We start from the raw sequence: 16493 nt of genomic DNA on the forward strand, positions 1-16493 counted from the left end.
CACCGGTTGTTTTCTGAACTACAGCGAGCAAGAGAATAAGGCAGCGAGGGGTAAGGATTGGGAAGAGCCTTCCTTTCCTCCAAGAGCAGCTGTGTTGGCTTCCACTCAGCCAAATCAATACATAAGATGCAGAACAGCAGTTACGGGCTTAAATTGCTGCTACGAAGACCAGCCACAGAACAGAGCTTTCTATTGGGAAGAACGGTGATGGATTGGAGTCGATTTTATGTGAAGGGAGAAAGAAAGAGAAGAAGAGAAAAAAAATCTGAACTGATGGACATCCTAAAGGAGAGGTTCGACAGACATCTCCTGGGTCTGACACAGGTAAATGGTGATCCTGCCCTGGAGTCGGGCCTTTGCCTAGGTGGTCTGAGGAAGTTAATTCTCACCCAGGAAATGCATTTCTCTGATAAAGACTTTAATTTTGATTTTAGACAGTCTGTCTTAAGGAAAAAAAATTAAAAATCGACATGTCTATTCTCATTCTGACCACTATTTGACAACCTGCATTATTTATTTATTTTTTTTTTTTAGTAAAAGAGATGTTAATAATAAATCATTATTAATCCATTAGCATATACTGTCTCTTAGAAATTTGGTATTATGTGGAGATAGCACCAGACAGCATTTAATTAACCAATAATATCTGTGATAATGTCTCTACTATCTTGTTATAACCAGTAAAAAAGAAGTTGAATAACCTTGGTTTTCCAGATTTCTACTCATGTTTGAAATGATAAAGGCACAGCAGAGAGAAGCAGTTTAAGGTCATCTTTTGCACTGGTGTCATTGTGGTGAAACTCCACCTGGCACCAGTTCTTCTTCCTGGGGCCGGCTGGCTTCCTGCACTCTGCCCATACTCCAAATAAATGGATTTATCTAGCCATACGAGAGGAGGAGTATAGGAGATATTTTTAGATGAAGAAATATTAGAAAAGAGGAATTATTTATAGTGTTTCATCCAGCCAGATGCTCTGTGTAATCACCAAAATCTTTGGGATGGAATTTTTAACGGGTCTATGAGAAACCAATTTAGAGGTGTACCATAAAACACCCAAAACCAGAAGCATCAGACTCCTCATTTGCTTTGAAAAATTAATGTACGCAACTCTAAATTTTGTTTTTTAAAATTTTCAGGTATGGTTTGTGTGTAGTTAAAGTTGGAGAGATTTCTTTCCAAAATACGTACTATTTTCATACTCATTATATAAAATTATTTTCTTGTTAATTCAGGCCTGCACGTTACAACTGTAACATCTGTACATAAACTAAATGTGTTTGGCAGATGGTAGCTAGTCCTGGGAAATAAGAGATGCATTTTGCCTCCTCGTGCTACCCTGTTGAGGACCCTGTCGAGGATGCTCCTAGGTGTTGATAGGAACAGATATGATCGGTGAAAAGAGAAAAAACTGAGATGCAGACGGGGTGCCGACCGCAGGAAGGTTTGTGGGTTGAACTTGATATTGAAATGCTGAGCCAGCAGGACGGGCTCCTAGGGAACATTGCTCCCAGCACATATAAAAGGAGCTGGAAAACTCTTCTGTCTTAACCCAGGGCCAAGATCGCTTCAAGAAGAGGAAGGTGGAAAAGTTCCACCTGTGCCTCTGCCAACACCAAACATTTCCCGGGGGACACGCGATGACCTGGCTGCTCTTAAACATTTGTTTAAAGTATTTAACTTAGACCAAAAAACCCCCAAAGCCTTTAAGTTGGGTACAACTGTTTTGTCTTAACTTACTTGATTAAAGTTGGAGCAAAGAGTGTCATGCTTATTTTATTGATGTTTATTAAAGTTGCACTTAGCAGAACAGCAACATGGCCATGTAAATACACCAGAAGTTGTGTTATTTATCCTTCCTGTGCGCTCCTGTGCCTTTCTAAAAAAATATCAAAGGCATTGACTAGCTCTGAGAGGGGAAATATATGACTCCATTGTGTCTTCTGAAAAATGGAAGCCCTCTGAAAGAGACATATCAGTCAAAGTGGGGCTACAAGCTCTCCGGCATTTCAGTATATATTTAGTCTGCAATTTGCTTTATTAATTCATCTTTTGGTCTTTAAAGTTTTTTTTTTCACCTTGTCCTTTTTCCACCCCATCCCTCAAATACTTGAAAATGATCTTGACATTGTAAAGTGGAAAATGCCTACAGCTTAATTGATCATCATAAACATAGTAACTGCATGGAGGCTTTTATACATCTTTTTAATTCTTTTATGATGCATTTTATGTACTTGTTTTGCATTTTTCTTTTGCTTGGGGTAGTAGAGAAGAAGCCATAGTTGTTTTCGTTTTCAGGTTGGCATACCAAGGAGGTACAAATTCTTCTTATGAAGTAATATACGTTGGTCTTTGGAGCTGGAAGCTGTTTGGCACCAATAGCAACAGAGGTGGAGCATTTCTACCTTTCCTTTCTTGAAGAAACCTGACCCTGGCTCAAGTTACGATAGTTTTGGAGCTCTCCTGTGCTACCTACAACCTACGTCTTTAAATGCTCTGGTAATCTCAAACTAGTATAAATAAAGGCTAGTACAGTTTCAGCTCTTGTGATGAGTTTGGACTCACGTCAGTCGATGTTTTAAATGACTTGCCTGAGGACGGAAAAATAAAATCAATTATAAAAAAAAAATTATTTCCCCGATCCTGTGCTCAGGGCAGTAGCAGAATGATTTAGCTTTCTTTTCCACACTGGCAGGCTGGTTTCTGCAGACGTTGCCAAATTTCCAAATACCTTGACTCAAGTTCATAAAAACTTCTTACTTCTCTGGGGAGAGAAAATTGGAGGGCAAGAGTTTTATTAGACCAGTTGGAAAAGCCGACGAGCTTTACAGCAAAGAGTCTCTCATTTCTCTTGGTTGTGGTTGTTGTCTTTTCCCTTCTTTTACGAGTACCCCTGCGAAAGGAGGCACTTAGCTGCTGTCAGTCGTGCAGTGTAATACTGGGAGCTGATTCACCGTGAGTGCCACAAGGGGAAACCTCAGCAACGGCGTTTTTGCACAGTCGTACCTCCTCGGGTGTTGGGAAGAATTCATTCCCTTTCATTTGAATTGAACCCAATCTCTTTTTTTTTTTTTTTTTACTTTTCACTGATCGTATCTGTTCTGGCCCTGATCTTCCCTGAAGTGGAATACCTTTTAACGTATGTATCTTTCAGTGCAAGCACCATTTTAAACTGGTTACTTATGCTTCATATATATTTTTACTAAGTTAATACACATATAATGATAATTCTACCTGCCTGTCCATCTATCTGTCACACAGAGCATACACACAGCTTAAATGCTTTTTGCATGGGTTCAATAGCAGAAATTTTTTACAGTAGTTGCTATGTTCTGTTCTTCACAGCATTCCGCACAGGTACTCGGAGCCACGCTTGTATGTCATGTATTTCCATGCATTTCTTGCAGGACCATCAGATGAGTTTGAGATATCAAATGTTTCTATACCAATTAAATGAGGGGTGTCTGGCACGGGAGTGTTTTTCAGGTAAGTGGTGTGTTTGAGGAAGACAGTCGCATTGTTGCTCTGGATGAAACCTGGCATCGCTGTCAGCTCCAAGTGACTTTTAAGTTTTTTCTTACACAGCTTAGTTAGCTCACTGGCTGAGGGCCAGCTTTCTTCTGGGTAGTCACAGGTTGTTGTTTCAGCTGTGCCACGTTCTTTCTTTCCTTACGGTTTTGGGAATTGATGGGTGGAGTGTCTCCTATAGCGAAGTGCACTGGTTTGTATCAAAAGATGTCTACATTTTTGGCAAGTTTTTAATGTTTTATAGATCTTGTGCTTTTCTTCTCAAATATCTGTGGTATGAACAAGAAGGTGTCATTTTTTACATGGTATTTTAGTATACGAACCATGGTGTGTAATGGTGTGAGAGACCAGCCAGCAAGATCATCTTCAGCAACAGTAATAAGAGATTTTAAAAAGAAAAACACTTGCTGAATCTTTCTGTGCTTGGTCAGGTGACTGCCTTCCTCTAGAAGAGAAGCGGTGGGATTGAGTTCAGCCAGGAGAAGGTGGTAACCTGATGTTGCCCTGTGCCCCTGCCAGCAGCATTACGTGTTTTCTTCATGAGAGTTTGGTCTCTTAATGAAGCAAAAACTTTTTGGTGAAGTCACCAAAATCTCTTAATGTGAGTTTTGGGAACTGTACTACTCTGCCCACAAAGTGCCTCTTCTAACTCTACTAGGAAAGTTTTATTACATGAGTATTGTTCTTAGGATTGTAAACAGCAGCAAGCTGAGAAAGGTCGGTTTTGTCACCGTGTTTGTAGATCAAGCGCACAGCTCTGCAAAACCGTTTGGATGGTGTGTTTTAATGGAAAAATATCTGCTGGAGATCGGAAAGCAATAGGGCTGCGATTGCTGTACTCCTACTAGTCTAAATGTAGCCAGCGTGATGGGGCGAGCAGGGATGCCGAGTGCAGTTCCATTGCTGGAAGACAGGTTACCAGCACCCCCATGTATTGGTAAAGGGTCACAAGGGCTTTGGGAATAAAGGCTTCAGAGCAGCTGAGATGCAGCAGACTGACCCTCGAGCTGTGTGGAAAAAAGATCATTCAGTCCCACGGGAGATTTCAAGAACTCGAGTATTGTTTCCATTCCATCTTTCAGCCTCCAAAATGTCATTTTTCTCCACAAAAGAAAATAAAGCCCGGGAGCAATCTGGGGTTAGCTCCAGAGCTGTGGAACAGGGACGCCCTGGCCACAGGCTTTGCTGGCACAGGACACCCACATGCCAGGCTGTGGGGGGGCTGTCCACCTTCCAAGGCCGCTGCAGCTCACCAGAAATACCAGGCTGATTCCTGTGAGTGTTACCACTTTTACCAGACCCACTAGAACAAACCTCTGGCTTATCCTGTCTGAGGTACTGCAGTTTGTCCAGGTCACTAGATGATCCTGCTGCCTTGGCTTTTGGCTGAATTACTGGAACAATCTCAGCTAACCCCAAGTTTGAGTTCACTGGAGCCTGTTGTTCTGTTTTCTGTCTGTGCCTGTTTGCTGTAAGAGGAGCAGGGAGTTGGACAGAGGTGGAGGCCGGGTCTCCATAAGAGGACATACGCAGCTCTTATTGACAACAGCCTCCATGCTCTGGCTCTGCTTCCCTCAAGGCACCCGCATCCAGGTTGGCTGGGGAACCCTATTTCTGCTTGCCATACTGTACAGCATACTGTGTTCTATGGGATATTCCATCACCCTTCTCTATTGAACAATATCCAATGTTGCGTACTAGCTTCCAAAATGTTGTCAGTACCATTTTTACCAAACTGAGACATCATGGAGTACTTTAAAATGAGTATTTTCCATTTTTTTTACAAACATTTAGACAGCACATGCTATAGAAAGCACTAGTTAGACCTTGGTGACCGCTGTTATGGTTGAAAGGCAGTGGTCCTCCTACCAGATGTGTAATTCAATCATTCTTTCTGAGCGTGACGTTGTCATGTCCACATGACTGAAACTCTATCTCAGGGTTTCTATTATGCAAGAAGATAATATTCAGTCTTATAAGAAAATGAAGAAAAAAGCTAATTTTAAGAAATGTCTTTCATACCTTCTTTGCCCCAGCCCCCAGAAAACATAAACATACTTTTTTTTGTAACTGTCCTAAGGATCCCTGCTTTAACACGCAGTTTTACAATGGGTGTACCCCCACAGTCGAGTTCTGAGCACACATCTTTGGCTTTGAGAGGTATCATGCACTTGCAATTTCTCCTTAAATTAATCCACATCCACTCATAGGCATTAGCAATTTTTTTAGAAGGGAATCTAAATACTCAGCATCTCACCATTTTCTGTTTTGTCAGTCATCTGAGTTTGCACCTTTGAAGTTACTGCTATAATTGGAAGAAAGGTCATGCCAATCTATTCCCTTTAAAAATTATTTTCATTTCACCAGAATCTAATTATTGTTTTACTCTCATTTTTAATGATGTTTTAGGTGAAAGTAATTTTTGGTGCTTGTCATTTTTTTAAGCATTTTCTTGTCTAGTTGTTTTGTAGTTTGATGTATTCCTCACATCACAGTAGGTGGTGATATTCTGGAAGCCCCAGTGATATTTGTGATATATTTTGGTGCAAAAGACTAAAAAGGAAGCATTACTAATTTCCCTTATGTACTAGTTTGATTGATTTTCATAGAATTAATGCTTAATTTCTGTTGAGTGCCAGGCTCTTTCTCTTTTGTATTAACATGAACAAAACGCAACTCAAACAGCAGAACTTCATCTTAAAACTGATTTCCGATTACTTGGAGCTTTCAAGGGCCATTACGACTTCTTCTGGTCCGTGACCTTCCCCCTTTTGGGTGCTATGCTATTTTTTCTTTCCCTCCAGATCTGCAGGGGGGTGGGGAACATTGCTCCAAAACCACCTTTCCGATCTTTACTTTCCTACCGGAATGGCGGTGGAGTTGGCGGTGCGCGGAGGGGAAGCGGGTGCATCTTCTCCGTCGGCTGTGTTGGGGACCGCACGGCCGGGGTGGTGATGGCACCGGGGACGGGCGCGGGGGTGTCAAGGGACGCGGGTGGCGTTTTGAGCTGCGGTTTCGGAGCCGTCTCGACGCAAATGACACTGAGGGCCTTCGTTTTCCACTTACGGAGCAAAAATAACTCTCCCGACGGGGGACCTCCTGCTTCGCCGTCCGTCCGCGGCACCGCGCTCTCTCTCGCACTAAGTGAAGAAGCGGCAGAGAGCTGCAAAGCGCTCGTTTGCCTCCGGGCTTCCTCCCGCCGACTTCTTCCACTGCAGTTAAAGCTGCCGTGGGGCCGGGGGGTGATGGGGGCTGTCCAGAGCGAGCAGCGGGGGACCCCCGTCCGCCGCCTCCTCTCCGCTTCCCCCGTCAGGAGGAGGCTCGTTAACGCCTGCTCCGACCGCCTCGCCGGGGAGCCCCGGCAGCCGCGGCGAGCGCACGGCAGGTGCTGCCGGCGAGGCGGGGGCTCGGCCCGGCCCGGCCCGGCCCCGACGGGCGGTGCTGGCGGGGGGTGTGGGGGGAGCAACCGGGAGGGGGGCGGCCGCCAGCGCCGGTCCGGGGCGGGGAGCGAACAAAGCGGCTCCGACGGGGCCGGCCGGCACGGTGCCGCCCGCAGCGGGGGCGGGGTGACCGGGGCACCCGGCCCCCCCCTCCTTCTCCGCGCACACACGGACACGCACACACGCCCGCCGGGGCACACGCAGAGGCACAAGCGGCCGCCGGTGCGCGGCGGGAGGATGCGGCGGCTGCGCCCCTGGCCGCTGGTGCTGGGCGGGCTGCTGTGTGCCGCCGCCGCCGCCGCCGCCGGGCCGCCGCCGCGGAGCTACCCGCACAGCGCGGTGCTGGACGGCGCGGCCGCCTACCGCCTGCGCTGGGGCCGCCGCGGCAGCGCCCTGGCTTTCCGCCTGGAGGTGCGCACCCGCGGCTACGTGGGCTTCGGGCTCTCGGCCAGCGGCGGCATGGCCTCGGCCGACATCGTGGTGGGGGGCGTGGAGAGGGGCCAGCCCTACCTGCAGGTAAGGCCCGGCTCCTGCCCCGCGCCCCCGAGCGCCCCCGGCACCCCGCTCCCGCCCCGCGTCCCGCGTCCTCTTTGTCCGCCCACCTTCCCCCCGCTGTTTCTTTCTCGGGACGCCCCTCTTTCCCTGCCCCTCTTCTCTTTGCAGCCTCCTCGCCCCTCATCGCCGCACCTCTTTGCTTCTTCCTCCCAGCTTTTTGGTTATCCCTATTGTTCTGCGTTCCTCTCCCCCACCCCCGGAGGAGCTATTCCTTTTCGGTCCGCTCCCCGCCAACCTTCCCTCTAAACTTCTACATGGATTTTGTCAAAGGTGTCAGGTTTCCTTCCTCTTCATCCAGAAAATGCAACGGCCCTTTTCGCTCTCCTTGGGCACTCTCTCCCTGCCGGCCCTCTGAGCCTGGACCCGAGGAGGAGAGGGGAGGGATGGCAGAGTCTCTCCTGGCGAGGTGCGGCACCTTTTCCCTCCCCCAGCCGTAGCTCCTCGGTGCAACCAACAAGTGACGGAGCTTGGCTGTCCTGGTGCTGCCTGAGCTTCCTCGTTGTAATCCCACTGGCACGAGGGCACGATCCCACCAGCTTCCCAGCCTGTTGACCTCCTCATCTGCTGGCGCACAGCCGGTGCTACTTCTGCCCTTGGTGTTCCTTTCCTCACCTGGAGGTGTTTCGATCCAGATACCGAAAAGGACTTTCAGAGTGGCTCCTGGTACTTGTCCTTGGACTGTTAAGCAGCCTTAGAGGAGCCCAACTGTATTGCCATAATTCTCTAGGGATGTTTCTGTAGTTGTCTATATAGTGCCAGGGCTATGGCTGGGAACAGGAGTGTGGGACATAGGCTCCACCAGAGCTTCTCAGCGAAGCATCCCCTCCAAGAGGCACCGGTGGCTGGTGGGGTAGGAGCCGTGAGAAGGGAAGGGACCCACACCTTCGGTCCCCTCTGAGCAACCTGAGATCCAGCCTGGAGGAGTTGCTCTGGGGCACGGGGAGCAGGAATGGCTTGTCCCATGGGGGAGTGAAAGGGGAATCAGGCCCGGCATGATATCTTGTCGCCCTCAGTTGCCTGAATAATAACTTTTAGAGAGGCGATTTAAGAGCAGAGTAACACCCAGTTTTTAGAGTATGGTCTAGGAGGAGTTGTCTGTCTTTTCAGCATTGTGTTAGAGCTAGTTGATCTTTGAAGCTGCTGCTTAATTTTTGAGAGCTTTTTCTTTAAGAATATGGATCTTTATTAACATTTCACCATAAGAAAACTAAATGCTTAATATGCTCTCCCTACTATTTGTCAAGATTTTATAAAATCAAATTTTTTTTCAGAAAAAGGGAGCTTTTGTTTCCTTTTGTTTCTGTTGGTTTGTTATATGAAGTTTAGCCAAAAATGTATCTCATCTAAGTTCAGACTGATGATTTTCAGAGTATTTTTTTCTCCATATTACAAAATGAAGATCATTTGCCCCAAAACCTCAGTCTAAATAAAGCACTAATAGTAAAAAAAAACCTATTGAAGGGTCATGAAGCAATGAGCTCTTAGCTCACAGAGTGTAAGGCTTTCTGGAGCCTTACAATTCAGAAGATACACCTATTAACCATTAAAAGAAACCCAAACTTTGCGCTCCGTTAGTTCATAGATCCTGTTAGGGTAAAGCAAGCAAACCTAGTGTAAAGCCATCCAGGATCCATCACTTCCCTTGATAGTTTGTGGCAATGGTGAGTCTGTGCTTTTCCTGATTTCCTGATTTATTAGTTTGGGTTCAGGTTGCAGCTATGTTATTTTCTCTAATATATTAAAAACTCTCTTCCCTCTGCATACCACCTCCATAAAGCTATTTATACGCTGTAATCAAGTCACTCCTTATTTTTCTTTTGCATAAAATAAATAGATCGAGCTCTTTAAGTACCCCATTTTCCCCAGAGCTAAAAGCACTTTTGTGGCTCTTTTCAGCACCCCTTGCAGGTTTCCAGCATCCTTTAAAAATGGCCGCATACAAATTCCATTCTTCTTCCAAAGATTTTATTCACTGGCATCCCGTGACAAACACAACTGACACAGAAGAGGGAAGGACTGTAGCAAGTGCCTCCTGTTTCAGAACATCCAGTATTTTTCCTGAAACACTGATTTAGAACGTAAACATCTGCTGTGCTAAATGCTACGAGTTATTTTGTTGCACTTTTGAGGAGGTGAGGCACAGAAGAAACACTTCTGTTAAGCTTGGTTGCCACATGAGGTTTTCTCCATCCCCATTCCTTCTTCAGTTCTAGGCAGCAAAGTTTCTTTTTAAATCGTACTGAGGTCTTTTAAAAAGTTGCTCAGTTAAAATATTTCCGTACTTGCACCAACAAGGAAAAGCCAGAAACAAAGACAATGGAGAAACAAAATTTGTCCAAAGGTTTTTTTTCTGGCCGGTCAGCGGGGTTTGCTATAAACTAAGTAACTTGTTCTAGAATGCTATTTCAATAATATCTAATTCTTCCCTTTACTGGACACACAAATACAGTTAATATTTTAAAAACACGTTCTGTGTTAAATGTGTATCATCATCATCATCTACATTACTTACTGCTGAAAAAGAATTTTTCATAGATAGCAACCTTGAAAGTATGTGGTTTTATGCCTAGCTACACTCCATAAAATATGTACACGCTCTAATGAAAGAACTTACTTTTCTTTTCGGTTTTAGAAATATGTTTTTATTCCATGATCATCAGTCGGAAAATGTGCATCGTGGTCTAAACTCTTAGAAGGGTCATTTTTTGGTTTCTTTGAAAGTTTTGAGATGCTTGTTAGTGGCCTGATTTTCAGAAGATGTTCTGAAACACCTTTACAGCCTTTCAAGTGGGCATTGAAATTGCTAGTCTCTTGGGAGAATTTAGCCTCTTTTTCTCCCTTAAATTCTCTCTCCTTTAAAAATAGAAAGCGTTCTCAGAGGGTAGAGTCCTCTTCTGGGAGCAACCATGTAAATGTAGTTAGGCTACAGCCGTTGGTAAAGGTACAAGCAGATGCTTCGTAGGCTGTGCAATATCCATGTAACGAGGTAAAGGAAAACTTTCAGGTAGTTTTCAGAGAAGAAAACATATTTCCTCTGGCATTTATTCTTCATCCTCTCAGAGCAAGTAGATGCCATTCCCACTGTCAGCATGCAGTGCTTGCCTTGAAAAAAATCTGGTGACTCAGAGTTCTGGATATCTGAAATTGGGTTTTACTTTCTCAGTTTTTAGGTGTATCCTGAACTTGGGTGTAATGACTTACTTGTTTTGGTTTGCTTTTCCATGTTTGAGCTGTATTTAAGATAAAAGAGTGTCTGGCATAAGTAAAGGCTTAATTGGTTTGAAAGTCTGAGGTTTAATTCTCTCTAAATATATGAAGGTGAAAAGTGTTACCATGTCATGAGAGCAGAAAAACAGACCTTCATGGTGTACCAGAGTGGTTTTTTGGAGAGCATTTGAATGATCAGAGAATTATAGGTTTACTATGCTAAAGTTTCAGAAGTTTGCTATTTGGAACGGAAACCTAGACATATTTTGGGAGGATGTAGAGGACATAGCATGAGTGCATACATACATACGTGTATAGCTTTACTGTATTGTCGTGAGGAAAATACCTCTACCAAGCAGGAGAAAAAGAGGGAGAGCAGTAAACAAATTATTCTCCCACGTTACTGAGAGGCTTGTGGTGACCAAGGGGCAGATTATGTGGGGTGTGGGTAAGTGCGTTTGAGAACAAGTAGAAGATACCAAATGGGGGCTGGTGTTGGAAAGCCGGGAGCTGCCTTTGCCTCTACGGGGAGGGGGTGGACTTGGAAGGAGAGTTCATACTTAGCAAAATGTTACCTTGAAATATTGCCATGGTTGCTTGCAGCATGTGTTACTCTTCGTAAAAGTTCTTGGGGCAGCCTTAGCTTTTGCATCTAGTTTTCTTTCCTCTTTTTCTTTCTTTTCTTTTTTTTTTTTTTTTTTTTTTTTTTTAATGCATCTCTTTTGTGCTTATGAATTGACACAGCCTGCATTTTCCATGCCTTTTCCCTGGTCTCCACCCCTGTCTGGAATTGTGCATCCCCACCCACAGCACGTAGCTGCTGAGAGCCCCATTTTGGGGAGAGTAATCCTCCTTGATGAATGCCTATTTTGTGCAAGTTATACAAGAGGGTTGCATTGTTAGAATCTTCTGTTGAACTTGCACAAAAATAGTCCCTACACAGGGTGAATAGGGACTGTGTGTCTCTAAAAAGTACTTTATTATTCATTACAGCCTTGCTTGTTAACTGTCACCCAAACTAAAGAATATCTGTTATCAAATGTATCCCATAGAGTTAGCTTAATTGCTCATAGGGAAGTACTTGGAAGAGATTTTAAAGGACAGAAAACAGTGAGCATTCTCTGTACTTAACGATATGCTGCTTTTAAGTGCACTCATGCCAACAGCAACAAAAGAAGTGTTTAGAAAACAACTTGAAAGGCACCAAGAGAGAGATGCAAAGCGAGTGCCACACTGACATATCTCAGTTGGTGCTTTGTTGGAGGTATTTCATGCCTTTGGGCATTGGGGCAAAATCTCCAGATGACTAATGAGTCCCTCTTGGCTTCCATGTGGGGCATAAAGAGACACTCCAGCGTACATCTCCACTGGCTGGGTGCTTTGTTGTTCCCTTTCAGAGGTACAATGGTTAGGACAAGGAAGCAACAGTTGGTGAACAAAAGGTGAGAAGAATTCTGTAGCTCTTGTGTTTTGCAGGCTCTGGGGAGCTGTTTTGCAAGGGGTTTTTGTTCTTTATGGCATTTTTTCTTGTCCTTCGTCGTTTGGAAACACCAGGAAAATGAAATTTTCATACAGCTCCCCAAAAATAGGTACCTGGGGCAGGATGGAAATGTAGCCACCGTGAGTGATGCAAAGGCTTAAAATAATGGGGATGATTTAATTCTCAATATAAACAAGTATCTTAGAAGTAGGAGAGGGAAGAGGGGAGTTTTTCTGAGGCACATACAGAAATTTTGGGGAACAAGTATCACTAATGGTCGTGCTTGAAAATCCCTTAAGTGTTTATAAAACTTCCTCATAATTGAAGTAATTAAAATACTTAAAACAAGAAAACTTGTACTGGTTAAATGTGGCTCCCATGTAAGGAATGTTCCTTGTGATAAAGTACAGTTGTGAAGTTGGATCATGCAGTATCTCCTACTCACAGGTTTTCTTTCCTTTAAAACACTTTGCAACATGTTTTGTCTAGTCTGTCTGTGTTAGGACAGCCTTTAATCTAGCTTGATAGTTTCTGATATACTGGAATATAACCTCTTAAATCAACATTTACCCTTGACGTAAAGACTGGAAGAAGTCCTCGGGACTGTGATGCAAAGTCAAATTATCCATGCCAATAAGCGATGTCGTATTTCAACTTCTAACTGCTCGTGCTTCTTACACCTTTGCATGGTGAGTTAGGGAGCTCTCCACATTTCAGTGTTTTCCAGCCGTATCCTGGGCTACCAACCGTATCCTGGGCTGCATCAAATGAAGTGTGGCCAGCAGGTCAAAGGAGGTGATTCTGCCCCTCTACTCCACTCCACTCTCGTGAGACCCCACCTGGAGTACTGCATCCAGCTCTGGAGTCCCCAGCATTAGAAAGACATGGACCTGCTGGAGCGTGTCCAGAGGAGAGCCATCAGCATGATCCGAGGGCTGGAGCACCTCTCCTATGAGGAGAGGCTGAAAGAGTTGGGGCTGTTCAGCCTGGAGAAGAGAAGGTTCCGGGGAGATCTTATTGTGGCCTTGCAGTACCTAAAGGGGGCCTACAGGATTGCTGGGGAAGGACTTTTTACTAGGGCATGTAGCGATAGGACGAGGGGGAATGGCTTTAAACTGGAAGAGGACAGGTTCAGATTAAACATTAGGAAGAAGTTCTTCACTCTGAGGGTGGTGAGGCACTGGAACAGGTTGCCCAGAGAGGCTGTTGAGGCCCCATCCCTGGAGGTGTTCAAGGCCAGGCTGGACGTGGCCTTGGGCAACCTCGTCTAGTGGGAGGTGTCCCTGCCTATGGCAGGGGGGTTGGAACTCGATGATCTTCAAGGTCCCTTCCAACCTAAACCGTTCTATGATTCTATGATTCCATTTGTGTGTGGAGAAAGCGATATTTTTATATCTCCTTGGAACGCCACAGAAACCAAGGGGTGTCACTGCCGGCTGTAAGCTACCGGGAAGCTGCCCCAGGCAGCATTTGACAAGATAGAAGAAAACACTGAAGTGTATTGAAATGCCTTACAGTTTGAATGAGGAAAGACACGTCTCTAAGTAAATAAATGTGTTTCATGTGTAAAAAATACACACCCTCTTTTTGCAAAGAAAGTATGTGTACATGTACACACACACACACACATGCATTATCTGTTTCTGTAAATACACAAGTGGAAAATATGTGTCTTTCCGTATATGTTTAAAATACAGACACACCCACAATTATTCATTACAGATAAAATTTTTCTGTCCTTGTTGAAGTTAGTAGTACACCTGAAGGAAATAAGCCACGTTTACTCCAGTGTAATTCAGTTTAATTGGAATTGCACCAGGAATTGCACAGCTTCTGGGAACTGCCTGCGTGAGTGAGGTCCAGGCTTCCTAGCGAGGACTGAACCACTACAGCGTAGGTAATAAATAAATAAATAAATCAGTAAATTAATTGCGAACAGACTGCTCATGGGGCAGCAGCTGAACTTACTGATCCCAGTTACTTAAGGACCTTCTTGCAACTGCTTGATTGCTGTCACTATATCATTTCTGTGGATATCCTTTCATTTGGGGTCAGTCCTAAGATTGGATCAGTCAACTGGAATGCTCTCAAGGTGTTCTTATACAGAGCAGTGATGCTTTCAGACTCCTGCTTCACGTTAGTTTTCTGTGGGTGGGCTCTGCTTTTCCCTAATGTAAGAGCATAGTAAGATCTTCGCCTGAAACTAAAGCTGAATGTATTTGAGGTTGCAAAAAAGTTTGGTTTACTTGTTTGTAAACTCATGCTCTGTTTGCTTCTTCCCAAATACAATGTAAAACCAGCTTCTTTTTGGGGGTAACATCCAGTGTGTGCTGCAACCATGAGCAGCAGGATTCCATCTAAATTAAATGCAACAATAAAAAAGAGAACTGTTAACCACAGTTATTTTTTTGGAAACCCAGAAAGGCATAGCTTGGTGCTTATTTCAAACAAGCGTTTTGGTCGGTTCTTTTGTGTACTGTAGCAATTTATCCATCCTATTTATACTCAGATAGATCCTCTCCTACACCAACTTTCATCTTGGTTACAGCTTCTCAGTTCCTTTGCCAAACTTTTCTTCAGCCCTGGACATCAGTTTGGGTAGTTCGAGGATGTTCAAGACGCCATGGGCTTGCTACAGACTGCGGGTGAGGACTAGTTGCAACACGGCTTGCTTTTCCCTCATTTCCCATTCCTGACTTGTCCTTTTACTCGCTCGTAAGTTCGTGAGTGTTAAATCACTGCTGAAATGGAAGCGATCTCCTGATTAGGGAAGGGCAGCATGTACAAACCCTGGCGGCAGAGCAGCTCACAAGTCGAGCCCGCAAAGCCATTGCTGGATGGGGCCACAGTTTGAGAGTTATTTTATTCTCCTTGAGGTTGAAAGGTGCTGTATATAATTTAGGATGGGAAATGGATATCATAAACAAAACAATCTTGTACATTGTAAAGATCTGGGGAGGGAGTCCCATAAACACCTGTTGAAGTCTGCGATGACAGCTGGTGGGGCTTTCGGGGTCAGGCTTCCCTCTGCAGCTGTGCTTACATTCTCCAAGGATAAAACAGCCTCTTTTCACATCCTTAAGAAATTATTCTAACTGCTTGTAGAGCAGCAATCAGAAACCATATATGCTGCAAACCATTTTTTTAAGAAAGAGAGAGATTAATGGGATCTGAAAAACGGTATAACATGATCGGCTTCACATCTGGAAAAGAACATAAAATAACTTGTACTGTTGAGGATTTTTAATTTTCCATATGTTGTTTCAACTTCTAGTTAATGTGAGGAAGGAGATACCTAATTATTTGACTGATTGCACCACTTAGTCCAGAGTTTAAAATGCCAGTTTATGCAATATAATCATAGGCAGTGCAGAAACTTTAAATGTTTCAAATGTAAGCAGTTTGCATAAGCAAATTTTGAAATAGAAATAACATCTTTGTTATTGTGAAGCATGACCAATAACACTTCTAAACCTTTGTTTTAAACACTTACTGTTTAAATAATCAAAATAAGTTCTTACTAGAAAATAGTAAATTTTTAAAAAAATAAAACTGAAAAAATAGAGTAATTTCAGCCTTATCTTCTCTTTCTGTAGCTGCTCAAACTTTTGTAAAGTTGATGTGAAACTTGGCAACTTTATCTTCATTAATATATGATACATACTTTTGTGTGTATAAGAAACCAAAGAATCCGGATGCAAGTGTTGAATCAATACATAAATCCTTGTTTTCAGGTTTCTGCTGTGATTGTTTCAGAAATTCATTTTTAAGGGCTTGATAACTATTGCAGATCTCTGCTGGGACTTCATGAAATTCAGGGGGACTTGTGTCACTATAATCTATCCTACAAAAGACACACATTTTCTAGCTAACTGTATGGGATGGCAAAACCAAATCCGTGTAAAAGAGGTCATCGCATTAGAGCCTTTTCCTGCCTGGTGGGAAGGATAAGCTGTTCAAATATGAGGCACATCTCAACCATCTCTGATAGAGACCAAAGCACCGTAATTCTGTTGATGAAAAAATTGCACTCCCTTCTCTACAGAATTAAATCAGTGAAACTTGTGAATTTAGATGAATTCTGTCTTATGGTAGTCTGGTCCTGAGAGAGTTTTGAACTGTATTTAAATATCCTCCGTTCAGCTGAAGCCAACATCCCCTCTCTGGCCCCTGGTGGATCCATCCTCTGTGCTGTCCTTTGGCCTTCTAAGTCACTTTTCAAAGGCCTTCAGAGGTACGCAGCTTTCCCCTTTGACTAGGTCCAAGGACTTAAATGGAGAGCAGG

At 44.1% G+C, this 16493-nt stretch overlaps 1 protein-coding gene across 1 annotated transcript in view; it reads left to right on the top strand.

Annotated features, from left to right (window-relative positions):
• Positions 1-223: 223 nt before the first annotated feature.
• The window catches only part of MOXD1 (monooxygenase DBH like 1), a 60910-nt gene continuing 44640 nt past the window's right edge, over positions 224-16493 (top strand). The window contains exon 1 of the mRNA XM_082481629.1: positions 224-324. Within this exon, the coding sequence (XP_082337755.1) occupies positions 274-324 (51 nt within the window). The 5' untranslated portion in view covers positions 224-273. The remainder of the gene's footprint in view (positions 325-16493) is intronic.

The sequence above is a fragment of the Vanellus vanellus genome (assembly GCF_965231255.1).
Source record: "Vanellus vanellus genome assembly, chromosome: 3".
NCBI classification, from domain to species: domain Eukaryota; kingdom Metazoa; phylum Chordata; class Aves; order Charadriiformes; family Charadriidae; genus Vanellus; species Vanellus vanellus.